The 27,768-nt window shown below is 43.8% G+C and overlaps 1 protein-coding gene across 7 annotated transcripts in view; it reads left to right on the plus strand.

The window, feature by feature from the left end:
* Window positions 1-27,768, plus strand: part of Mast4 (microtubule associated serine/threonine kinase family member 4) — a 579,791-nt gene that overhangs the window by 138,220 nt on the left and 413,803 nt on the right. For all 7 annotated transcript variants that reach the window (XM_041663594.1, XM_041663599.1, XM_041663595.1 and 4 more), the window contains exon 2: window positions 27,343-27,496. In XM_041663594.1, the coding sequence (XP_041519528.1) occupies window positions 27,343-27,496 (154 nt within the window). The remainder of the gene's footprint in view (window positions 1-27,342; window positions 27,497-27,768) is intronic.

A 27,768-nucleotide genomic window follows, 5' to 3' on the forward strand; every position in this document is an offset into this window, starting at 1 on the left:
CTGCCCCACAACTTAGAATCTCATTTGTGCTAAAGACCAGAACAAGGATTTCCATAGGAAGGAAGTCTGCTTACTTCATTATTATTCATGGTTGAATCCCCAAATCTCCTCCCTGAAGAGATGTATTCTTCCTGGCAAATTAAAACATCTTTTTTTAGAGGCCCAAATGATGATGGTGTCAACTATTGATGAAGATGAATAGGCGATTCTTTTCTCAATTTATACATTCCTTCTGCCCCTTCTGTTCAGGATAGGGTTTGTTCATTTAAACCAAGATCCAATATTTCATTTACTCTCCTCTCTGCAGCCTGTGTGCCTTGTGCAAATCTCGTGGTTAGGTAATGGAGGAAAATGTTTGGAAATGGGATAGCTTATTATAAGGACATTTGACATCAGCATATTTGCTGATGACTGATTGCCGATCGCTGGTAATTTAAGGGGACTCTGAGCAGTAGCTCAGGTCCAGCATTTTCCTCACATTAATCAGCTCAGAGCAGGATAAGCCTACGCTACAAAATTCTTTCAAGGCCTCTGTGAAAGGTAGACTTTGGAAGTTGATCATACGATACTGAAGGTGACTGTCCCTGCACCTTTCCTTATTGTGGTTTTATTACTACTTAATTCAACTATCGAAAATGGAGATGCAGACTGATCACATGCTACTTGACTTTATGGGCTGACTTATAAGTGCCAACAAGAGAAAAGAGTATCGTAAAACAAATTGTAGGAAATGAAAGATAAATTGGAATGAAATGGGATTATTGACTAAAAATTATCCTGAAAACAGAAGCAGTTATCAAATTCTAATCTAAGTAGAGTTTGGGATTTTTAGTCTAATTTGTCACCAGCTACACATATAATTTAATCTGTTACATGTATGTGTGTGTGTACGTGCATACATGCGTGTATGCATGCACACGATTGCACTTGTGCATGCTTTTGTGTGCATGTGTATGCATACGCATGTCATGATGTGCTCTCAGAGATCAGAGGACAATTTATGGGAGTCAGTTTTGGCCACCATGTGGGTTCCAGGGCTGGAACTAAGCCTAGAGACAAGAACCCTCACCTACTGAGCCATCCTCCTAGCCCTGTTACATTTAAAATAAGCACTCACTGTGTATGGGGGCACATGCTTGTATCCAAGTACTTGGGGAGGGGCACCTAGGGCAGGAGGGTCATTCCTGTAAGACCAGTGTGAACAACTTAGCAAGAATTCTGTTTCAACAAAACAAAGCAAACACTGACCCATGTCTAGAAAATATGGGAGTGGTGGTTTGTAGAAACCATTATGGGTGGACCACAGATGAGTGATGGATGAGAGGGGGAATTTTGACCTCTAAGGAGAACCACAGTTATATACAAATGCCCATGTTTCATCATGGCGTGCATTTTGACAACGTGGCCTTGGATGCAACTGAGCAATATTTGACTGTCAGGGCAGCTGTTGCCCCGGGGTCACTGACACGCTTCTGTCAGACATGAGATAGAGAGTAAGGTGTTCTGTGAACATGTCATGATGGCCTAATTGTGTCATCTTCCCAGGGATGTCACTTGGTCTCTTTGAAGAGCGTCTAGCGCATGGCAGACTACCAGCTTTTCTTACCTTAACAGTCTTCACTTGCTTGTTAGGTTACATCTGTTCATTTCTAAAGCATAACAGCAGGAAAAAAACAAAAACAAAAAACCTGTGTTTCCCCCATTCAGCTTTGGCTTCCCTCTGGTGTTTAACTTTGATCTTTAAACCGCCATTTCTTCACTGGCAGCTCTCCTAGAGAAAAGTCTTGTCTTCCTGCGGCTTATACTCTGGTGTCTGTTCTTCTCCCTTAAAGTTGGTGCCTTTCTTTGCGTGCATGCTCATGTTATTTCACATTCTCTTATTTACAGGCAGGCTACTTCTGCCCTGCTTTCTCTCTATTCCTCCCAGCTAGAGGAGCTACCTCTAGTGAATCAGGTAATTGACCTTCAGCTCAGTGGGTTATAAACACCTTTCCCAGTGTGCATCAGATCTGTAATTCCAGCAAAAAGGAGTTCAAGGAGCAGGAATTCAAGGCTTGGTTAGGCTACATAATGAGACCTTGTCTTAAAAAGCAAAAACAAAAGCAAAAAAAAACAAAAACAAAAACAAGAAACAAAAACAAACAAACAAAAAACAACAACAAAAGACACTACTACCAACAAAATCCCCAAATGTTCAAGACTTAAGACCAATAACAAATAAATGTATATCTGGCTATGACAAATAGTGCTGCTATGAACATAGTTGAGCATATGTCCTTGTGGTATGATTGAGCATCCTTTGGGTATATACCCAAAAGTGGTATTGCTGGGTCTTATGGAAGATTGTTTCTTAATTTTCTGAGAAATCACCAAACTGGTATCCAAAGGGGCTGTACCAGTTTGCACTCCCACCAGCAATGCAGGAGTGCTCCCTTTTCCCCACAACCTCTCCAAGAGTTGTCATCAGTGTTTTTGATCTTGGCCATTCTTACAGGTATAAGATGAATTCTCAGTGTTGTTTTGATTTGCATTTCTCTGATGACTAAGGATGTTGAACATTTCCTTAAGTCTTTCAGCCATTTAAGATTCCTCTGTTGAGAGGTCTCTGTTTAGGTCTGTATTCCATTTTTTATTGGATTATTTGTTCTTTTGTTGACCAGTTTGTTGAGTTCTTTGTATATTTTGGAGATGAGACCTCTGTCTGATGTGGGGTTGGTGGTGCACTTCCCTATTCTAATGCCCATCATTTTGTGAGGTGGTTATTGACGTAGCATGCTAGCTTTTAGAACCGAGATTTCTTAAGGGTAGAAACACTCTTGGTGGTATTTGTATATCCAGCACTTGTTAGGAAGTCAGCACCGGATTCATTGAATGGACAACAAGTGAGTGTATCATCCGTCTGCAGATGGTTTGACATCTGTATGTATTGGGGCCTAGACACAGGATTTTCATTTGGTCAGGCAATCTGTTCCAGCTGTGTGGAAAAAGAAACGGATCTGATGAGACAAGGGTAGTTCGTGGAGTTTATCAGCTTTCTTCTGGCCTTTACCCAGCTAAGTTGTTCCTTTCATTATTTTCCTCTGGAATAACATAGTTCCATTTCTAAAGCTTTCCTTGTCCCTGTGACCCTCATCCTTAACTACCATGTTCATACATACGTGTGTGTTCCTATTGCATCTCTACAAATATGGTTTTCCTCTTTTTAGGTAGACCATTTACCAATTCCTAACATAGCAAAAAACTTTTCTTAGTAGTAGGCTAGAACCTGTAATTTGGTCATATAATTAATTTAATGGGTCATAATTTATATCTGCCTAATGAAATTATCATAGGGACTATCAAAAAAGTTGCATTAGAATAAAATTATAGTTAAATTATTGGACATGTTTGTTTCAGTGGGATGCATTCCAGACAATAAAATATTTCTCTTAGTGCTTTGTTTTTTGTTGTTAAGTAAGTTTTAAAGTTACATAAGACTAAGTTTCTTAAATCTTTCTGTGATTTACCCCTTTATGATCCCTTCTGTGACAAGATAATAGGTGATACCTAACCTTGTCGTCAGGCTTTCCTAACACCTTCCTTTGTATCAGAAATGTAAAAAAGTGCAGTTCAAACTTTGCTTGCCCTATTTTTGTGCCGTCACCTTTTCATTTTTGCTTTTTAAAAACAGTTGTTACTCTGTTGCCGTGTGTTTAGACTCCTTCCACTTACCAGTTGGTTCCTGGGTGAGGCATTTTTGCAGTCCCCACAGGGTAACAATCTCTTGAAGCTGCAGAAAAGTTTGGGGATAGGCTTTAGTGTCACACAACACAGACCCAAAATGATAAGCAAACTTGGATAATTTGTCTAGTGTCTTAATTTTGGGGTGAAAAAGTGAGGATTTCCAGAAAGATCCTTTTTTCTTTCTTCCTCCCTTCCCTTTCTTTTCTTGACCAATATGCTTGCTTTATTTATTTATTTATTTATTTATTTATTTATTTATTTATTTATTTATCTATTTAGAGGTGAGGATCCTATATGGTTCTGGCTAGCCTTTAACTGGTATAGTAGATCCTCCTTCCTTCACCTCCCACTCCTCAGTACTAGGATTATAAAAAAGATCTACACGAAGAAAAGATCTTCTTTTCAAACAGACTTTATCTTCAGAAGCAGCAAAGGAATGAAGAGGCATATTATGAAGTTTTTCTGTGGAGAAGAAAATCCGTGAATGAAATTCCAAGTTCCATGGGTAGTAAACCTCTTAAGCATTTCCGTCTGCTGTTCTGTAACAGTTTCCTCCCACATGAAAACATTTTATCCTGCAGGAAGCAACCTTAAGTAGGGAGGTAAACAACTCAAAATAGCTTCAGGAAGTCCCCGAAACTGATCAGATTCACTAGGCCTCTCCCTGCCAGGGTAAACAATGAAAGCTGAAAGCCCACTCTCACGTGCAAAGCCATGCTGTAAAATAGACTCTGAGGGAAGCAGAAACCAGGGAGAGGCACCTGGAAAGGACCCTCTCCAACCTGTCGAGCTGCCTGCAGGCTGTGCAGTGTGCTCCAGGTTCCCAGCCTTGTGAGCTGTCACCATGCCAGAGTGGGATTTGGTGATGCAGCTTTGAGTCATTTCTGCTCCTGTAAGTAACCCCTCACTCAGATTCCTCTAAGTAACCCTTTACCCATATCCACCTAACTGACCCCAGTAAAACTCACTGGTTCACCAAGTTGAACTTTGGTGGTATCTGTCCACCATTCTGTTGTGGGTTCTCTATCTGGGGTGCAAAGACATCCCTGTTGCATCTCCCCAGGCACAGTTGTGCCACACAGCACCCTCAGGTGCTTCTTCTTCTTTTCTTTCTTTTGGTTTTTCAAGACAGGTTTTCTCCGTGTTGTTTTAGAGCCTGTCTTGGAACTAGCTTTGTAGACCAGGTTAGCCTCGAACTCACAGAGATCTGCCTACCTCTGTCTGGCATTAAAGGTGTATGCCACCGCCGCTCTGGCACTCAGGTGCTTCTGATTAAACACATTGTGACTTCAGTATGTGGTTAGAAATAAGTCTTGCATCTGTATTTCTTTCTCTCTCCATCTTTTCTCCTTTCCTTCCCATCTTCCTTATGCTCCTTCATCTCTGCATCCTTTTTTCCTCTCCTCCCTTTTCATCCTTCTCTGCTGAGTTCTTGAAACACGGTCCTCTTGTTTCAAAACTCCTTTTCTCTCCAGGGTATGCTATTAGAAGTCCAGAAAATGTTGTTACTGTCTGACAGGGAAGAATAATCCTCTGCCTGGAAACACTGCCTCTCAGATGAGACTCGGTTCCATGTGCAGCCCATGTCCTATGGGCTGTTTCTTCATTGTACTCAGAGAAGTTTTACTCTGAACTATTCCCTAGCTCCTTTGTCTCAATCCTTTGTTCTCTATGAATAGTAGAACTTAACCAAAGGTGATTATCTCTGAATCTCTGGACTTTCTGACTGAGAACAAGTGGGTTCCAAGTTTCTAGGTTCCCCTTATTAGGAGGAGACCTGCAGTGGAACTTGTGGAGATGGTGGGAATATGTATTGTGCAGCAGGCCCCAGACGGCAGCCACAGATGGCTTTGTGGCTCCGGAAATGAGATTGGCAGAACCGAGAACGGAAATTGGGATTTGGAGTTAACCAGCCAGGAGTGGCTCAAAGTCCTGCACTAGAGAGAGTAGGGAGGCATCGATTTGTGTTCTCTTCCATGTCTGTTTTCTGTGAGTCCCGACTGGGTCCACCAGCCTCACTGTTATTCTTTGTCCCTGTTTTGGCCATTTGGTCCGTTATCATTTGACACCCGTCAGCATTCAGGCCTCACCCTTAGGACGGTCTTCGCACTGCACCTGAGAATTGTCTCACAGAAGACAGTTCGGAACCGTGAAAAAGGATTTGTTTTTAAATCCCTGGTGCCCAATTTACTTGTCATTCATGTTTTCTTTCTGACAGCGTAAATATCGTTTATCTAGAGCAACTGAGCCTTTTGAAAAATGAAAAATTGAAGTGATTTTTTTCTACTGATATTATAACCAAAAATTATTTATGCCGTTGAAAATACTGAGAGGCCCCAGCTTCTGTCTTTAGACTTCAGAATATTTTTATATTCCAAATGGATCAGGCAAAATAATATCTTTAAGCATCGTTGCCAGAAAATTAGTGGATGTGACTTCTATATGATATTAATTTCATAAACATGTATAATTTGTCCCCTGATTTTTAGTTTTGGATGAAGCTGAAGATGATGGTTGATCTGCCTTAAAGAGAGGCTAGCCTAGTGTCTAATGTTTGAAATTATATGATGTACTTTTTAAACTTGATTCTCCATTTCCTCTCTTTCTGTATACCGAGGAATTATTTGTGCCAGGACCCATGGACCTTGACCACTTCCACTGGTGCATAAAGTTTTGTATCTCTGTGTGCGCGTCTATTTGAGCAGAGGGACCGTGATTGTCGAGGATTTACTCAGGGACCGGATACCTGCCACGGTTAAGGCCATTTTGGTTTGTCACTCTTTGTTGGTTTAGTGTCTTCACACTGAACAAGGACTCGATAAATGAGTTTGGAATGGAATTGAAAACAGTTCCTCTGTAGGTGATGCACGCCACCTTTCTTTTTCTCTGGACAAAAAGCATCTTTGATGACCTTTCTCACCTTTCAAACTTCTGATGTTAGGTTTCCTTTATTGCTTTGAGACAGAGCGACAGAGAATGCTTAATCTTAGAACTAGCAGCTAGAGTCAGAGGGTCTGGAGAAGTTACTTGTCCTTGCGTATTTTCACATGTCATGTAGGCCTTGGCATTGCCTCATCTTAGTCATACCTGGAAGGTACATTATTGCCCCCAGTTTTGTTTTTCCCATCCAGAATTGGCTAGTGACTCTACCACCAATGTCAACCAGTCGCTAATTATCCCCCTGCTATTCCATGTCCCCCACTAGGGAAAGAGCAGGAGATGGCACACGGCACTGGGAGAAGCAGAGTGCTCCAGTGCATTCATTTCTGCTCTTTTGTGTATGCCTTGGCTTATATACACGTCCCTGTCTGCTCACGCACAATTGAAAATATAGTCTACTCTGTCAGTCACTGAAATCCTGTTTGTGAATAATAAATTACTTAGAGAGTGAAGCATAGGTTCTGATGAACTTAAACAAACTGAGAACAACCACAGTGGGCCAGTGATGGAGAAAGAGGTCCCTGCTAGGACTGTTACAGATCTTTTTGGGAAAAGGAGTAGAAATGAATAATGATTAAAGTAGTATTATTTATTCTGTCATCAGGTACAGATAATATGTCTGTTTTCTTTGCCGTTATTTATTTATTTATTTTTGTCAATCATGATGATATGCAGGCCCACTTAGAGGATGTGATAAAAGAAATGAAACTGGTTTCCAATGGAGGCTGACAGGGAATGCTTTTGTGACAGGGACTGCTCTTCTGCCTTCAAATATGATAAACAAGAAACTATGAGAAGAAGCAGGCAATGCTATAGTTATTTGGACATGTTGTCAGAGTTGGCGTGTGGTTGGTTGCATGAAGTCGCCGTGAACATGTGACTAATGTAACATGTATGTATTTAGACCAAAGGACTCTTGGCCTATTAGTTACCTTTTGCTGTATAGAAAATTATCTTCCAAATTTAGCAGCTTAAAAAAAACCAAAACCAAGAAGTTAGAATACAAAGTTTTCTGAGGTAGTTACCGGGAACACTGAACTGAACTGTTCTGCTCCAGATCAGTTCTTGAGGTTGTGGCCAGGAATGCAGCCAATTCAGGGCTGGACAGGAGCTGGAGAGGGCAATTTCAAGATGGTTTCCTCACATAGCTGCAAGCTTTTGTCAGGTCGGTATGGAGTATGATAGCAGTTTCTTCTGCATGAATATGAGATATGAGTGGAAGTATGGGCAGGGAAGGAGTTGGCCAACTGTAACCAGGCCTTAGAAGTCACACGTTGTTCATGCCGTGTTCTGCTCCTTAGAAGTAAGTCCCAAACTCTGGCCTGCACCCAAGAAGAAGATGTTAACGTCACCCTTGAAGTTCCCCGGAGTGGTGTTCGTGCAGCATTACCCCTGACCAGCAGAGAGCCTCAGCTTAGCGCTGGATGCCTTTGAGCACTGGTCCCTTCATCACTGGCTCCTGGACCCTCTCTGGGTCTAGACCATCCTGATTGTGTTTCGTCCTTGGGAGGCTGTGCTTCTCGGGGAGGACTTGGAAGCCTTTTAGAGGATTCTGAGCACAGCACCTGCAAGGGCTGCCTTTCTTTTGCTGGTATTGATTACTTCCCACAGCGTAACTTCTAAGTCACTCTCTTGACTTTGATCCGTCAAACCAGTCTTCAGAAAGGCTTGAGGCAGGAGCCAGTGTAGCAGGTGAAAACCCTACCCTGTCATTTGCATTCTTTAAGAACAGAGATTTGATTCAGTTAGTACCTGGAAGGAAAGAGCTGCCTTGCTTGTAAGCAGATCCCCTCAGAGAGCACGCCGTAGGCGCTCTGTCAGCCTAGTAGACCCACTTAGCTACAAGGTGTGTTACATGGACGTTCTCTAAACCAAGAGGGGCAGTTAAGGGCCTTGGACTCTGGGTGGCTTCTGTGTATATGTTTCAGTTATTTCTGGTTCATGTCTCATGACTGGGACTCTCCTTGGTTCTGTCCTCAGCCTGGGACATGCTGATGGACCTGCCCCTATCCAGAGTTGATGAAACCAGGGTGGGGAAGGGCTCATGAGCATGTGATTATATTCTTTAGCTTGGGCAAGATGCACATCTGTTTTTCTCATACTCATTGGGTAGAGTTCATAATTGATTATTTTGTATCTACAAGGTGGAACTCTCAAAATAGTCTCTTCAGGACTGGTGGCTCCAGCATCTACTATGTGCAAGAATTCCTTCAGTCTTTGAAGATTTAGCAGAGAGTGACACACACTAGCGCTTCTAATTTGGGAAATAAAACAGCAAGAACTGATAGAGGTGGGAGAAATCTTATTCTGAGCATATTTTTATGTAGATCAGTTTAGGTGATCTCAACGTGTTCTCTTCTACAGTGAAAGTGTTGTGACTCGGGTCTGTCTTCTGAAGTGTGTGTGTGTGTGTGTGTGTGTGTGTGTGTAAAGACAGAGTGTATGTATGTTTATGTGTTTGGGGGTACATGTGCACACGTGTCCATGGTGGTAAAACATCAGATTTGGGTATAGTTCCTCAGGGGCATCCACTTCGTTTTGAGACAGGGTCACTTCGTTAGTTTAGTGATGAGGCTAAACTTCTGTCCAACAATCCTCAGAGATCCCTGTCGCCGTCCCCACCCCCAGTACTGTGTTTGCAAGCATTCTACCACACCCTAAAACTATACTGTAGTTCTGGGGGGTTGAACATGGATCCTGATGCTTGGGTGGCAAGCACTCTTTGAGGGAACCATCTCCCTGACTTCTGGGGTTTGGTTGTGCTGAATATTTTGGTTGCTCGTAGTCCTTTCATCTAGCTTCTTTGACCTTCCATGTTCAAACTTGATTAAGTGCCATTGTTTTGACTAAATTTGGAGCATGCGATACTGTGACTGCCTGAGATTTTGAATTATAAAAGCCTTTGGAAGGTTTCAGGTAGATCCCTTCCCTCTCTGAGCGTGGTTATTGAAGTCTTGAATTATTGATGCCTTCATTGTCATCTTCCTATAGATCTTTCTTTTTCTCTAATTAGCTACTGTGCCTTATTAACAAATGAAAAATGCCACCATTTAATTGTGTTTGTGTGATTTGTGTAACAACCATTTCCAAGTTTTTCGGAAATAATTCTCAAGGTTGACTTTGTTGCTTTTTCCTGTTCTCATCAGTGGGGACACATATTTACATATGGTACATTTATTTCACATTTTAGTGAAATGTCATTTATGTAACACAGATGTAAAATTATCTCTTATTTCCGGAGAGATAATCCTACTGTTCCCTCCTTGAGGACTCTGGGATATTTAGTTCCATCCTGCTTCAGCTGTGTATGGAGTGGGAAACAGTCACTTTGGCTTGTTCTCCTTGACCTCTGAGGGCAGAGATTCTTGTGGGAGAGGAGGGTGATGACTGTGGTTTTTCACAAGGTGATAGAGACTGGGCTCCGCACTGAGGAAGTCTGAAATGGCCAGTGGCATCATTTCCTGTCGGAAAGGTCATTGCAACTTTATTTCAGTCTTTTTCTTCTGCCTCCATGGTGCATCTTTTTGCCCCTTGGGGAATCTGTGACCTTGAGAGCCTCTTGTACCAAGTTGACTGTACCCACCACTTTGCTGAGTGTTAGGGCCGTAGCTGAGAGATAAGGCCCAGGACGAGATGGTAATTCATTGACAAAGTTAGAGCGTTGTGTTTTTCTGCACCAAGTGCCTAGACCCAGATGTCAGTGTAGTATTTTGTGATTTCTTTTCCCTCCCCAATAGGCTGAGTTCTTTCCCCTATTACTCCCACGTCTTTCGGCACTTTGGCTTTTTGTAGGTGACATCCTTGGTGTTCTTTCTCCTCTGGTTCCTGCTGCTGTGCAACTTTACTGTGAAGAGCTTGGGAATGTCTTGGTGTTATGATGTTGAAGGCTACACTGGGACTTTATCCAAGGGTCTTTCTGGCTAAGTAGAGGAAATTGTGAGGAGCCATCAGCAGGAGGCTTAGCTGACTGAGGATAGCTGGGTGTGTCTGTGGGTAGGTGTGCCTTTTTGTCTAAGCTACAGGGCTCTCTGGTCACACATGAATGCTTGAGACGAAAGCATTAGAGCAGCGGTTCTCAACAGGTGGGTTCCGACCCCTTTGGGGGTCGCATATCAGGCATCTACATCACGCTTCATAATGCTAGCAAAATTACAGTTATCAAGGAGCAACAAAATAATTTTGTGTTTGGGGATCACCACACCATGAGGAACTGTATTAAAGGGTTACAGTAGGAAGGTTGGGAACCACTGCATCAGAGGCTGATGTCAATTCTGAAGAGATACGGGAGGGGGAGGGGGAGGGCAGTGACCGTGGGAGAATACACTCTAGAGAAAGGAAGCCTGGGCATCTGCCTTGTTTCTTGGTTGATCTTGAGTTGCACAGTGCGGGGCTATGTACAGTCTCATCTGTCTAAATCCTGCCTGCTGTGGGGCTGCTCAGCACATTCTGCGCCGTGCAGCACAGAAATGCACATGGCAGATCATTTCGCCACTTGGGTATTTTCTCTGAACTTCATTTCCCTGTGGCTGTCTTTGCTCACAGGCCTGCTGCAAAGACAGATTTCTCTCTTTCTTTCTTGTGTGGTTTCCTGGCTGTGGGGAGTTTCTGCTATTTCAGCTGTTTCTTTTGGGGATAGTCTCTAGGGGCTTAGAGAACAGGGGAGTGGAGGTGGTTTAGAAGTACAGTAAGACCCTCATTAAGCGCACACACGCACGCACACACAGTTGAAGAGAAGGAGGGCCCAGGGAGCTTCTTTCATGCCTCGGTCGGCCTGTGTCAGTGTGGACCACCCTCAGCAGTACCTTGGAGCTGCGAGCCTGTGGCTGACACCATGGGTGCTGGGGCCACCTGTCTGAATGGCAGGGAAGCAGTGCAGGAAGGGCTAGAGTCAGCAGCTGCCGATGACCACAACTTCGATACCCTTGTTGACTCACCTAAACTCCCAGATGGAACCATGTGTTAGAGGGCTGCAGAGCTTCAAAGGGGTGACCTGGAGGGAGCAGTTGCAGTGGTACCTGGTCTGATGGGGGAGGGCCAGGCAACGAGAGCACAGATAAATGACACTTCCTAGTCACCTTGCTTGCTTTTTTTCCCCCAATATGTTAAAGTTGTTCTCATGTCTGGGCCCTGTACTCCACACTCCCTTAGTCTGGAAATCTCATTTTCTGCAGAGCTGCCTTCCATCTCTTGTATCTCTAGCAGGTGTCTCTACCCCAACCCTATCAGAGCAATCACCTCTAACTCCCAGTGTTCAACTGTCCTCAGTCTGATCCCTTTTCTCCTCTTTGCTTTACAGTCAGTATTACTGTGTAAAGAAAGTTAGGTTAGTGACCACATTATCCAGCAATGTTTGCAGCATAGGCAATGCTTGGTGAATGTATTAAATGAGCCAGGCACCTGCAAACTTGGTCTATAAAAGTCTGGACAGTTAATAGTTTAAGTTTTGTGGGTTTTATCACTGCCACACTACTCAAACACACTTTCACACACCGAATGTGTAAGACGTAAGTGGATCCGTGGTCCATCAGCGTTTTATTTGGTGCACGGCTGTGCTTTGCCCATGCCTGAAATGGCATTAGTGGTGAAGGTCAAGGGTGGATGTTAATGGCTGTGGTGGTTCAAGATAGGTTGTACCGAGGCTCCTTAGGGATGAGAAGGATGGTTTAGCTTCTAGAGGAATGTGGAATGGGAGACCAAAGACCATAATGCTGGTGAGGCGGCAGACTGGCTTCTGACAGCCATGATGATATGCATGGATAATAGGGCTGGGCTTCCTCACCTGGACCCATCAAATGGGTGTGGCCTCATTGGTCAAAGCTGTGCTTCCCATGGTATGCGTTGAGGTTAGTTAATCTTTAAAGAAATACATGACAGAGAAAACCATTGCTTAAAATCCTCATATAAGAAAAATGGAATTGATTTAGGTTCTTAAAATTATATTTAATCAGCTCATAATAATTGTATATCTGTTCACGTTGCAGTATTGAAATGCATGTATATAGTGTATTAGAATCAGGTTAGAGCCAGTAGCTGAGCCATGACCTCAAACTAACATCACTTCTCTGTGTGGAAAGCATTGAGTTTCCTCTACTGGCTAATTAAAATATAAAATTAAATATATTGGTTACAAATAACATAAATGAGCATTAGAAATGATTCCACCCATCCATTGCATCCATTCACCACCCTCTGTCCCTTTTCGCAACATCCTCACCCTCTTCCTTCCTAGAGCATTAGATCTGTTGAAGAGCACACTCCAGTGTCTGCAGAGGTCTGCTCTCTGCTCCCAGGCAGATTTGAAGTTCAAACCTGCAACTTCCTCTTAGCGTTTCTTTTGATTTCAGCCTTCAGATATACACAAGTTTGGCACAGAATCCTCTCACCAGTGAGATGGGAGTGGGAAGGTAAAGTATAGACCCAGGGCATGGAAGACCGAGCTAGGTCGGAAGCTGAGTGTTAAATGGCTCCGTGGCTCATTCACCTGAGTCCATTTTCAGGCTTCTGTTGAGGTCAGTGTGGCCACACTTTCCGAGGTAGGAACTGGTCTACACGGTAGCTTCTTCTTCAAAGGTCTTGTGCCCTGATGTGTTTTTGTTTTAGTTTTTTTTTTGGGGGGGGGGGGGGTAAAGAGTTCGCACCCTTATTAGCTAAAATTGGGTGTGATTTTAACTAATAGGTCCAGATTTCCTCTGTGTGTGCACGTGAGGGGGAGAAAGCCCATGATAAACCCTCCCCACTTTGTAGCTGCTCCCAGCAGCCCCATTGGTCTTATTTAGACAGTTCTCCGGGTCCCTAGGGGCAGCTTGGAGGACTCCAGAGACTCTTGTCAGTGAACGCTTTTCTCTATTTATCACCCCGTACACGGCTCTGGTGAATACATTTTGTGGAGTCAAGAGCTTGTACCAAAAGCAGAAAAAACATCTTTTCCTGGCCTGTTGGCACATGGATGCCAACAACATTTCAATCCACCCTGTGCTCTCGTAGCCTTGAGGCTGACCTTCTTCCTGGCAGAGGGAGCTTGGTCCTGCGCAGAGCTCCACCTTCCAAGGGGAAGAAACGTGTGTGGGAGAGTTTGCTTCCTGGTTGGCGAGCAAAGTAGAATTTCAAGGCTCAGTCAAATCTCACACATGCTCATAACCCAAATGAAGAGTAGAATATGAAGATCCATTTGGCTGGATTCTTCTCCAGTGTCAGCCTTCTCCAAGAGAAGCTACTTCCTCTTTTCTCTTTCCGTTTTCTTTCCCACACACATCCTCTTTGCTTCCTTTGTGTGACTTTCTGCCATTTTTTTTTTCTGATTCTCCAGTTCAGGTGGCCTGACTGTCAGGGACTGGGAGTCCAGGTGGGGAAGGGTGACTTGGGGTTCAGCTCTCAGGGGCTACGAACCAAACGCAGGGAAGCTAGACACTGGCATTTTTTTTTCACAGTTTATAACTTTTTATTTATTTATTAAAGATTTCTGCCTCCTCCCTGCCACCGCCTCCTATTTCCCCTCCCTCCCCCAATCAAGGCCCCCTCCCTTGTCAGCCCAAAGAGCAATCAGGGTTCCCTGCCCTGTGGGAAGTCCAAGGACCACCCACCTCCATCCAGGTCTAGTAAGGTGAGCATCCAAACTGCCTAGGCTCCCACAAAGCCAGACACTGGCATTATTAAGCAGGGTTCTATCAAGCCCTGCATCCAGAGCCTAGCTTTAGTAGAGGCAGGGCAGACACTTGGCACCATGTGGGCCAGGTGTGCCAGGATGGGGATTTATCATCATGGTGGGGCAGGTGCTCAGCTTTGACTGCATTTCAGCAGCAAGAAAAGCCTGCCCAAGGTCCAGTAGTCCACAGACCTCAAGAAAAGCCAGCCCAAGGTCCAGTAGTCCACAGACCTCAAGTTCTGGGAGCATAGGACAGGAAGAGTAGTAACTGCGAAGGAAAAAATATTTTCCTACTCCAGGAAACAGGGTAGACAGACAGCTGGGAATCTGGTCTGCTCGAAATTAGGCAGGGGGCCTACTGTGTGCTAAGCTGCGGAGCTGTCGATTCCTCAAGGCCTTGGAATTTGCAAAACTATCTTAAAATTTAAAAATCATTTAAAAACTTGTTATTGTGAAATCTATTTGTAATTGTTTATTTCATAGTAAACATTTCCTAACTGTCTTGGTTTCCTTCCCTGTAGCTGTAATAAAATGCTATGGCAGAAGCACATAAGGGGCTAAGGGCTTGTTCTAGTTTGTAGGGAAAGGTCGCAGTTCATCTTTTTGGCCAGAGAAGGCACTGGCTGACCCTTCAGGGTGCCCGGCACCGTGCACCCGCAGTCAAGAAGCAGAACAGCTGTCCCTCCTTTCTGTTCAGTCCAGGACTCAGCCCAGGAAATGGTGCCACCACGGTGGGTGGGGCTTCTCACCTCAACTGAAGTAGTCTAGAGGATCAACTGTAGACGCGCCTAGAGAGTTCACCTGCCAGATAATTGTAGATCGTGTGTCACTGACAAAATGAGCCATCTCGACAGTCCATTCATTAAATCAGATAATAAATGTGTGTTGACATCACTTTCTTGTATTATTTTTAAGAGAGAGGCTGGGTCTTTTTTGGTCCTCTCACAGACAACCAAGAGAGGAAGGGGAGGGACTCTGGGGGGGACTCGCAAGCTCGGAACATTCAGGACATTTGCTGTGTTTTCTGAATTCCTCTTACTGATCATCCCCCCAGTCCCTTCTTTCTCTCTCTTCTACTCTTCTATCACAGTCCCTGGTTATCTTCCTCCCCTGAAGAAGAAAGAAAGCTGATAAAGACAGTCCTCATTGTCCTTCCCTCCCTTCAGTCCCCGAAGCGGCCCATTCACCATTACTGTTTGCCACAGTTGTAGTGATTGTCTTTCTCAGCCGTGTCTGTTTTAACCTGATGATACTCCTGGGCTCCTGGGAATTTGTGACACATGATTCTTAACTTGCACTTGGCCTTTTGGGTCAGAGTTCAGGCTTCAACTCTGCTGCTGACGTACCCCAAAAACCTGTTTTCTCTTAATGTGAAATTAAAAAATGAATATTTATGTATAGGTTTGTTTAAAAAGTATAGGTGTTATTTTACAAGAGCTTCTATCTTTGCCCCCCCACACAAAAAATATAAGTAAATACAACTCTTATAGTTTTTACTTTCGGTTTTGTGAATGTGATGGAAGAAAAGTCCCAAATTTGACAAAAGTAAAAAAGATGAGCCTGAGAAGGGGTAGGAAGAATGGGAAAGAGTCAGTATTTCATTGTCTTATTGTATTACACTCAGGTTTAATCTCGATCCATAAGAATTCCATGAGGAAATACAGTTATCTTTATTTTCTAGATGGAATTAAAAATGGTTTGCATTTAGGCTGGAGAGGTGGCACAGTGTTTAGGAGCACTTGCCCCTCTTCGAGAAGAGGACCTGACTTCAGTTCTTCCACCTGCAATAGGTGACCTGTCACTCCAGCTCCAGGAGATCCAGTGCCCTCTTCTGACCTCTATGGGTTCCTGCACATACGTACACACAGGGCACACTTATCTACATAAATGAAAATAAGAGAGTTCTTGAAAAATTGTTCCATTTCTAGATACTTGCTTCTGAGTACAGACCTCTCCCTTGCCACATTCCTGGTTCCTGCATGTTGGCAGCTTCTGAGAACCTGGCCCTGGCGGACCAGTTGATGGATAAAGAAAGATAGACATTTAGGGGAAACCCCAAGGAATAATGAAAATGAGCACGTCTTTAGATACTCCCGAGTTGCTGAGCGTGATCTGTCTGAGCAATTGTGAGTGAAGGCATTGAGTGGTGCAGTATTGCTCTGACAGCCCAGTAAGGAGAATTAATTCATAAGTTGCCAGACCACAACTGTACTTAGAGCTCCGTAGTCCCAGTTCGTCTTAGTGCCTACTGTTTTGTGGTAGCAATTCTGTTCACGAACATTGTCCTTTCTGTTTTATATCATTAGTCCTTAGCTGTTGTCAATCTATAATGAGCATTTTGGTCATCTTTTAGAACAACTTTGGATTGCTAGAATGTGGATAATTAGAAAATCACAGGGACTCACTTAAGTTAGTCATAAGAGCAACAGCATGCTGGGTACGTTGAAGCTTCAAGAGGCAAAGAACCCAAGGAAGCACAGTCGATACTAAATGGGTCAGGCCTCGACATTTGGGTTCTGGTCTGGATTCATGTACCAACTGTCTTTGTATCTTCGTGGGCCTTGGACTTCCAGTAATATCAGGAAATTGGATTAAATACATTTTTTTCTGCTCTACACTGCTAACGTATTGTGATTCTTGAACACTGTGCTACGGGATAGGCCACCACCTAGGGTTTAGTTGGATCATTTGTACTTGGTGACACCAGGATTTCAGCATCAGGTGTTCTCTTGTGAGTATTCTCTGTTGACTCCCCAGATTCTTTTGTTTTTACCATGATAGCCCCGGTCAGGGAGATGGATTGGAACACTAAAATGAATGGAGCTTTGGAGTCAGAGAGATTGGTCTTGATCCATGAGGTTATGTCCTATGGAACTGAAGATGTTGAATCCTTGCATCTCTCCTTCCTCATTCAGTAAGTTAGGAATATTAATAAAACCTAATGCTGAGAAAAGAGGAAGCAGGCATATAATGTCAGCTCTGTGGGACCATGTGATACTTTTCCATTCTGGTTTATACTGAAGGAAAATAACCTGGGGGAAGTGTTTTCTCTTCCTGCTTATTAACCAGGGTCAGACTCTTTAGTTACATTGCTGGTGGGGACAGGATGGTATCAAGGGAGTTTAGTGACTTCAGATAAGTAAACAACTGCAGGCGTAGATTAGATTCCTAAATAAAGGTCAGGGAAACATCCGGAATATTAAAGCGACAGGAAATGGGAGATCCATATATGCAAAGTCGTGTTGTACAGGTCCCTTGTTTTCCCCTGTGTCATTGTTCCTAAACCAAATGCTAAGCACCAATTAATATTCTGAAAAGTGCATGGGTAAATGCCACGTTTTGAGGCTGTCAAATACTGTTAGCTCTGTTTTTCACATCTTTCAGCGATTAAACTCGCGGCTTAACGTACACGTCATACTCAGTTGCAATTAAATGCCCGCTGCACAGCACCCTTCCCTGGGCAGGGACCATGCGCTCTTGCTGGTGGTGGATGTGTGTGTGTAGATGCTCATGGGCTAAGGAGTTGACCTCCTTGAAGTTGAGTTGGCAAGCAAATGAGAGACTGTTATCATAGTGCTAGTTTACATATCTAACTCAGAAGGGAGGAAAGGAAATAATCCATAGGCTTAAGCAGGGAACCTGCTCAGAGCTCTGTTTAGGCCATTGTGGTTTGATCTAACAATGCATTTTAGGGCGTGTCTGAAACTTACTTCATATTGCTAATTGAAGTTTGTGATCCCAGGAAGTAATTATGAAATCAGAGATGGAAGCCAGGAATGGGGGTACATGCCTATAATTCCAGTATTTTTGGAAGATGAGACAGGTAAATCTCCAATTTCTGGATTTTGCCCACCCCCACCTGATATCAAAGATAGAAAATGATATTGGTATCTGGTACACTTTGCAGTTTAAATCTATTCCGTCGAAGTGTTTTGTTTTTTATTTTTTCAGTGTGGCCATTCATTGAGAAAGTATCTCAATAAATAGTAAAATCGTTCGAATGAGTTAGTATTTGGGGAATTGTTGACTTATCAGACCTTGTAAACATAGTTTTGCTGATTCTATTTTTTTCCTACCATTCTCATTTTCCTTTCAAAAGTTCTTTTAAGACGAGTTGTAGCTTAGGCTGGCTTCAAATGCTATGTCGCAGTGGTTGGCCTTCCGCTCTGATTCTCCTGGCTCCCCCTGAGTGCTGGGGTTACAGGCCTGTGTCACTGTCCCCCGTTGTCTTAGCAAGTGTTCTGTTGCTGTGAGGAGACACCTTGACCATGGCAGCTCTTAAAAGGAAAACATTTAACTGGGTGACTCACAGTTTCAGAGGTTCAGTCTATTAGCATCATGGCAGGGAGCATGGTGGTGTGTAGGCGGACATGGTGCTGGCTATGTCTTGATCAGAAGACAACAAAGTGTCTGAGACGCTGGGTGGTATCTTGAGCATAGAAACTCCAAAGCCTGCCCCCTCAGTGACGCACTTCCTCCAATAGGGCCATACCCCCTCCAATAAAGCCACACCTCCTAATAGTGCCACTTTTTATATTCTTACAGGGGACAGTTACATTCAAACTACCACACCCAGCTTGTTCTCAGGTTTTAAGGTGACATACTACAGCACATAACTTTATGGGGGAAATAATTCAAAACTGAAGACAGACAAGAAGAAAGCAAGCATAGAGCAAGAGAACCCAACAGCGACATCTTGACATACAGCTCCACTAAGTCTTTGTTATTGGGTCTACCCTATGGCTGGCAGGATAAATCGATAATTTAGTGGCATTTCTGGACTCAGCCATGACAGTTATCCTAAATCCAAGAATGACTCCAAGCACTGATGTAGTAATAGGGGCGGCGGGGCTGCATCCCCAGCACCCCGGCTGCCTGGCTAGCTTATGCCTGAAATAACAACACACAAACTGTATTCTTTTAATCACTGCTTGGCCCATTTCTATCTAGCCTCTTCTCGGCTAACTCTCACACCTGGACTAGCCCATTTCTAATAGTCTATGTAGCACAGCTAGGTGCGCTTACCGGGAAGATTCTAGCCTAAGTCCATCCTGGGTGGGAGCTTCATTGCGTGCATCTTCCCTGGAGCATGGTGTCTCTCTGAGGCATCTGCTCCCGAGAGGAGAGCTGTGGAGTCTGAGCTCACTTCCTCTTCCTCCCAGCGTTCTGTTCTGTTTACTCCTCCCACCTATCTTCTAACCAATGAGGACCAAGCAGTTTCTTTTTATTTAACCAATGACCTTCCTCCATCACACTGACAGTGGCGTGGCAGGGGGGAGGGGGGAGTATGAAAGAGAGAATGTGTGGGTTTATGTGTGTCTGTGTGTATGTATTTGTGTATGTGAATGTATATGTGAGTATGTGAGAAAGCATGTATGTGTGTGTTTATGTATGCATTTGTGTGTATGTGTGCATATGTGAGCGTGTATGCGATTGTATATGTGTATGAGAGAAAGCATGTATATCTATATGTGTGTGCTTGTGTATGTGTGTGTGGATGTTTGTGTGTTTGTGTGTGTGTGTGTGTGTGAGAGAGAGAGAGAGAGAGAGAGAGAGAGAGAAGGGTGTATGTGTAAAGACAGAAATCTCCACAAACTAAAAATTCTACTTTGGAGGATAAAGTGAAGTCTGTCTGCATAAAGTTTTGATTGGAGATGGGACACATTCCACTTCCTGGTTAGGAGTGAGGGACTTTGCCACAGGTGTCTAGAGAAGCTTGGCTAGGTATATAGTTCCCAGGAGAAAGCCCACCCACCACCCAGCAGCAGCAACACTGATTCTAGGGCTGACATCCAAAACATCTTCATAGTGTTTCCCTCTTAGCCTTGAAAGCAGCCCCTAGTGAGTCTGTGTTGTTTACTGTTTGTTTGCTTACACCTGTGCCTAGCACTCAGCCTGCTATAATGCTGTGTGATAAACTGGGCACAGTTATGCACCCCTATGTTAATCCTCAGGAAGCCAAGGCAGGTAGATCTTGAACTTGAGACTACCGGGGAATAGAGACTGTTTCAAATAAGAAAACAACAACAAAACAGCTTAGTAAATGCTCATAAATGGAGCTGAGCATTGACTAGGGCCCAGGAATATGCACCCCTTCCTTGTCCACAATGGGTCTGAGCAGCCAGATTTGTAGGACTGTTCCGTACAGCATCATTTCACGGAAGCCTGTCTTCTGGGGGATGTAATCCCGAATGATTGTCAGCAAAATCAATTAACAGACCAAATACAGAATGGTCAGGACTGCCACTCTCTTGGTGGCCTGGCCGGTCAATATTTAGATATTAGGATGCAGTAAGGGGACATAGCATATTCTTTAGGCAGTGCCAAGAATGAGAAGTATTTTTTTTATGTATTCTTGGGTAGTGCGGAACAGATGTAAGATCCCTGAGAGATGTGGCTCTGAAGGACAGCTGAGTAAGGGACCAGCCCTTGTTGGCCAGCGAAGAGAAGGATCGTCTGAACTGCGCCTGGGAAGGCAGCCAGACAGTGAGCACCGATATTTTAGGTCATGGATTGCTTGGATGTGCTCGTCCCTTTCATGTATCATCCCTCTGTCCTCACCACCTCTGAGATCTTCTCTTCAGACAGAATAGCTTGCCTGGGAGGTGGCCTTTCTGTCCCTGAGCATTTGGGAGGGGTTCAAGATTCATCCTAAAAGAGATAGCATGGCTGGCGACACACACAAGGACAAGGAAATGTGACTTCTCATAGATCAGGCATCCCAGGCTCCAGCATGGAGGCGTGTGACCTGGGGTAACTGTAGAGGTATTTAAACCAAACTCTCACTTCAGCTGTACAAACAAAAACTAGAGTCCTGGGTAAAGTCATAGCAGGTTTAATTTGCATGTACAAACTTCACAGAGAGAATGGGAGAGGCGCCTGTAAAACAGAAAGTAACTCCAGCACACACGAATAGGCACTTTCTATCTTCTGGGTGTTCAGTACTGTCATGTGTGAAATCTGTCAGTGCTCACGCCCAGCTGAGAAGGTAAGTGTGAGCATTCGTAATGTTCTGAGGTGAAGAGATGGTGTGTTAAGGGTTAAATACCTTAATGGGGACACCTAAGTGCCAGCTCCCGTGGGATCGTCCAGCCACTGTGGAATTAAGGTGAATCCTGTAACGACTGTCTGAGCCACAGAAGGCTATCCTACCAGGTTTTAAAATATTGATTGTAGACTTTGCCTTAACAGTAAAATCTAATTCTAAAACACAGTGAAGTCATTCCAAGTTTCCTGTTGGATTCTTAATTGGGTGGTAAGGAAAAGAAAGAGCAAGTATAGAGTTTTCAGCAAGATCGATAGAGCCTCATAACTCAGGTGTTTTTGATTTTTGGTTCTTAGACTACTTAATACCAAGAATCGGAATAACTAAGTTACATTTTCATGTTAGCTTTTACTTCACTAGTCAGTCCTCACTAAAAGGACTTCAGTGCCGGGTTCTATTATGAATGCAGATGACACTGGTGATCCCTTTGAACTCGTGAACTTCAGCCTCGGGGCACATGCATTCTGGACGTGTCGTTAAAATGCATGTGTGTCACGTCTTGGGAATGCGTGCGGAATTACAGGAAAGAGAGATGACACTGGGAGACGTTGGATTGATGGACACGAGCCAATACGCCAGGAGGGATACAGTTAAAAGGTCGCGTAATTCATTATTTAGGGATCACCTTCCAGAGATAGCCCTGTTCAAAAATTAGCATACTCGTTTAGTATATATATAAAAGACTCTTTTAAATGATGCCATTTGATATAACCTAAGGCTCTTCCCATACGTGAAGAGCTCAATTTTGTCAAAGTACTGGAGACTCGTAGAATTTCACGTTGATTACATTTAATGTAATTTCTTATATTTTTCAGCAATAAAGGCTCTTTATTGCTGTGTTCTTTATGGCATGTGTTCTCTGTTTTACTATTGTTATATTTTGACTAAATACCCCTATGTAACAGACGTTAGCAACTCATTTATTCCTACTAAAAATCTTCTTCCTCCTTCATTCTTTCTTTCCTTCCTCCCTCCCTTACTTTTTTCTCCCTTCCTTCCTTCCTTCCTTCCTTCCTTCCATTCATCCTTCCTTCTTCCTTTCTTCCTCGAGCGCTATTGTAGGCATAAAGTTGCAGAAGAAACAGACGTAAAATTTCTTGTTACTCACACCAATGCCGAGGAAGAATGACCCAAAACGAAACGATCTCATATGTGACATGACAGTAGATGCTATGAGAAAGGAATCGAGTGAGAAGTATGGTCGTCTCCATAGTTAGTTAGCACTGGAGCTCCCAGAGAGACTCATTTGAACAGAGTCCTGGAAAAGTGGTGCAGACGGGCTAGCTAAGGGTGTCTCCCAGGAAGGAGAAAAACATGGGAAGATGTTCAGAGTCATCGCAGTTCTGCAGAAAAAGGAGGTGTGGGTGAGAGCAGTGGAGAGTGTTGGTTGGGGTCAGCAGGTGGGAGGTCCTAGCAGGCCTGTGTGTCAGCACCAAGTTTGTTCTGGCTGAAGGAGAAACCAAGAAAGGACTCCTCCAGCAGACCAGCTGGGGAATCTGGCATATGCTTGAAAAACTGTTACTGGTGACTGTCCCGAGATTAGTGAGCAGGCAGGAGGAGCCTTTGGGAGGTTGTTGGAAGAGGTTGCCAGGGACAAGGCGGATAGTGGGACAGATGAAGTGAGTGGGTTTGGAGATGTATTTTGAAGGATGAGTTAGCAGGCACGCTGTTGGAATGTGGGATGAGAAAGAGAAGTTAGTACTGACCGTAAGCTTTGCGTCCCAAATAGTGAGAATAAGTGAGTTTGGTTCTTTACTGTCTAAGCTTGTCTCCTTCTCATGAGATCCCTGTAAATGCTCAGAGACCGTGAGTGGGAGGATTGGCGTGCCTGGTGGGGCAGTGTCTGAAGATCAAGCAGGAGAGAGTAGATAAGCTGGAAGCTTGGTGTTTGTGGTTGGTTACCTTGTGAACTAGAGAGGTAGGTAGGTGGCGCCAGGCTGGGGGGCGGGGCTTCAGCAGAGGAGGATGTACCCATGGTCCTTGTCTGCAGATGGGGCAAGTGATGGAGAAGGCTCTCATACAGACCTTGTGTTCATCTTGTATTCATCTTTGAAGACAAAAGTCACATGTAACCGTGATGGATTTTATTTTCCTCAGCCTTCTGTCCAACGGTAAACAAGGAGACAGTTACGGGACACACAGATGATTGTCAGCAGTCCCAGGATCAGTCATTTTGTGAATTCCGGTCACATCCAGATGAGGTTTCTCTTCGTCATGCACCTTTGGTTCCCTAAGACACTTTTGTGTTTCCCAGAAGAGGAGTGGTCCATCTTCGACATGTGGTGGCATGATGCACCTCTGTCTGAATTATACATTTAGTTATATGCAAATGGACCCTTTCCTGGTATGCCCTAAACATACTGGGAAAACAGCTTTGTTAAAACCAAGGTAGGGATTTTTGAGAAATTCCAGCCCCCAGAAATCCCTATTTGTTATTGATGGATAAAGGAAAACTGTATCTTCTGATGACAACTTCCATGACAAAGGTGCTCCTGGCTAGCGGCACACTAGGTGACACAGGACGCGCTTGGGCTCTGAGCAGCCTGAAGTCGCTGGGGGAGGGACCCCGGAAATGCTTGACTGAGCAGAGCAAACCCATGCTTCTGTGACCATGAGCCTCAGTGAGAGTTTCAGTATATCCTCTGGTTAAACTTGCAGAGCGCCGACTTTGGGGTATGGAAAAGTTGGAAAACATTAAATGGAGATCTGTTAAACGGCAATGTTCTAGGTGACAGATTTGATATGTACCATCAGCTCTAGGGTGTGATGAAGTGTTTTTTAAGGGATCGTGAGTGTTGGTATCCCAGCAAAAAATGGAAAATGAAGTGCCAGGCCGCAGCGGCCATTTTGAGAAGCTTTGATTAATTGTTATAGAAAGACTAAAGGCACTGACAGTGCAGAGAATTTGGAAGAATGATAGGTTTAGAGAGAGCCCTATGGGGAGTATGAATTGGTAGAGAAGGGAAGTGGTTTCTGGGAGCGTTGCCCTCTTTATAGGTTTTTCTCCTGTTTTTGAGACATTTTCAGCCCTCACTGTTCACTGCCTCAATTTTCCCGGGTTTAAAATAGTAGTCTTCTCTTGAGGCTGTGATTCTGATGAAAAACCCCGGCCTATGCACTTCATTTCTGTAATGGGAAAAGGAGCTTGTTTCTCTCTCTCTCTCTCTCTCTCTCTCTCTCTCTCACACACACACACACACACACACACACACACACTTTAATTTCCTTCTCTTCCCTCCACACCTCCACAGATGTCCCATGTCATTTGTGGCTGTTGAAAATATCTAAGGAGATGACACTGTTCCTACTTAGGAAAGACCTCTTTTTTTTTCCCCTCCGTCTTCTACTTCTTTTCTACCCTCTGTTGTTTTGTGATAAAACACTCATCCCCAGAGTAATTAACTGTAATTCTGCAAGGGAATGAGAAACGGGTAGCAGAAGCTGACGGACCTTAAACAATAAATATTTGTGTTTTATGCAGCTGCCACTAGTAATTAAGAGAAAATAGCTAAGCAGAGTGGACCTGAACCCGTTCAATGGCTTGAGGGCGGGCGGCCTCTCATTCTTGGTACATTTACTAGTAGGAGCCGGCATGGGAACATGTTGCTGAATGTCTATGGTACACTGCCACCTTGTGGCTGCAATTTTCCTAGCCACGGAAAAGAGCAACTTACTATTAAGTCTGCATATAAAAGAGCCTTATTTTGTAGTTTTCCTGGCTTTTCCATTTGACCTTAATTCAAAAGATTGGAGATGCTGTATAAGAATATATAGATTATAGAAGAGATGAGTTTAAGAGGTTATCTATGTTCTTAGAAGAGGCATGCTAAAGTATTGATTGGGTCTTCAGACACTGTGAGGGGGGTAGGGGTGCATATGCTTGTATGTACTGGGGAAGGGAGTGAAAGCCAAATGGGGAAAGTATATCATTTGTGCCCTGGTACACAGACGGAGGATGTTCATTCTCCCACTGAATTCATTCTGTACTTACATAGTCACAAGTTTTCTCCCGAAAATTTTCAATGCAAAACAACAACAACAAAATAATAATAATAATAGTAATAAGCAGTTTAAAAAAGACACATGGGTAAGGACATACTTAGTACCAACAATAGGGAACAATAGGGCCCCAATATTCTCTGTGTGGTCTGATGGAGCGGCTGCATCCGGACTACAGATGGGGCACTGCATCAGTCGCTCCGGAGTAAGATTTAAGGACAAAATGTCTAAGGCTAGACAGGAATCTCTCCTCGGAGGCCTCGTAAGTGGACACTTAATGTCATGAACAGCAGTCTGGGCTGACACCTTCAGATGACTACAGCTCCTCCTTTGAAAGGACTGTTTCTGAGAAGCGCCCCCTGGGGTCCCGTCCCCTCCTGATGTGGCTTTGAACCCGGAGTGGGTGGACTGCTCGTTCTTCGGGTCCTCTCACTAAAATACCAACAGGCAATGAAATACGGCAAGTGTCTGGGAGATGGAGATGGTTCTTAATAGAAGTGCTCCGAGTCCTTTGCGTGCTGCTGACGAACACAGTCGAGGTTGGGGGAAAGCTCGCATCTCGTGGAGCTGAACCAATGAAGGTTCAGTCTCAACTGTGTGGGGAGGGGGTACCCACCAGCAGGCACTGTTTTCTTTATGCAGCGATTTTGAATGTGCCATAGCACACGGTCAGACAAATGGATGACTTAGCCTTTGACATGCTTCCTCCTATAAGAACATCTATAATAGTCTTAAAAACAAACCAGATAATGACACCCAAGTGCCAATCTTTTCCCACGAAAACCAAATGGATTGTGGTGATACCTCCCTTAAAATGGCATTTAGCTGTGCTGTCCAAGTTTATCCTGCTTTTCCAACTGTATGAAATTTACCCTTTTGTGTGACAACTGGAATTTTCTGTACACATTTTGGGGACTCTTAATAGTGATAAGGACACATGTGTGTGCACAGAAATATTTTTGTCCTTAATAACTGTCATAGAAGACACACAGGTATTGCTCTTTGCATGTGAACATTTAGAAGGCATTGCTCTCCTAAGGTCTTGAAGGTGTTCTCGTGAAAGTGGAGCAGATCTTGACATGAGTGTTTTAACCCAGGGGACCCTTCTTTAGAAAGCTGTCTCTTGAAGTGACTTCGGCTTCTCTGATTCTTGTGACAGGCTTTCTTTTTTGAAGAGCTATAGAGTGATATAAGGATTATTGATTTCCATTAAGGGCTGCGGTGCTTAGAAATGCCTCTCCTGTGTGTGTATGTGTGTGAGCAATATATGAAATTTATCTGTTTTTATATAGCAATGTTTCATATGGGGTCCACAGAAGTACATATTTTATATAGGGGTCCAGAATACATGTGCATACATGTATAATTCAGTCATGAAATTATACCTTCCTATTTGCAGTGTGTGTGTGTGTATGTGATGGGTTGGTTGTACCTGTGTGTGTATGTGGATGCCAGAGGTTAACCTCAGGAATCACTCTCCAGGTATTGGCCCAGAGCTCTCCAGTTGGGATAGGTTAGCTTGCCAGCAAGCCCAAAAACCAATCTCACCCATCCAGGGCTGAGATTACAAGCATGTGCCACAATGTCAGGCTTTTTGTTTTTTTAAAAAAAAATGTATTCTGGGGAACAAACTTGGCTCTTCATGTTTTCATAGTAAACACTTTTCTGACTGAGCCAATTTCCAGCCCATGTTGGAATTTGATGATAATTATTTAGCTGCATTAAAAATTGCGGTCATAATCTATTCAACTTAATCTCATGACCTACTCATGTGCTGTGACCTTCCTTCGAAATCTGGTACTGTGCTTTTGCTGTGAGCAATACTGACTCAGAGAAGGAAGGCACAAGAACGAAATCTAGAACTTCCCAAACTAGGAAAATTAAGAACGGGGTTGGATGGAGTGTGTTTAGAAAAGGAGGCACAAAGAGGAGAGCCTGAGACCCCGTTGTGTTGAGTGTCCCTGGAAATGATGTCATTGTCCTGTCTCTCCAGCTCGACCACATACTGTCTCCGCCACCCATGCCGTTTCGGAAATGCAGCAACCCAGACGTGGCTTGTGGCCTTGGAAAGTCGCTGAAGTATAAGAGACAGCTGAGTGCAGATGGGAAGCAGCTGCGGCGAGGGAGCCTGGGAGGAGCCCTCACGGGTGAGTCTGGGTGATGTGGGTCAGCTGAGGAGTTGTGCTGCTCTTGCAGGATCCTGAAAGGCTGCCTGCAAACCCTTTACTCCAGAAAGCAGTTTAAATGAAGAACTTGAGCAGTAAACGTTTGTGGAATACAGTTTATATACAATGACCTGGTCATATTTTTCATGTATACAAATGCATTTAGTGAAATTTGTATTTTAGTGTTACTACCAGCATGATAAAAATATAAAATGTTTTTATGCCCAGTATAGGTGCAGACACACACACACACA

The sequence above is a fragment of the Microtus oregoni genome, unplaced genomic scaffold (assembly GCF_018167655.1).
Source record: "Microtus oregoni isolate MIOR12 unplaced genomic scaffold, Mior012 000014F_ref0000157, whole genome shotgun sequence".
NCBI classification, from domain to species: Eukaryota; Metazoa; Chordata; class Mammalia; order Rodentia; family Cricetidae; genus Microtus; species Microtus oregoni.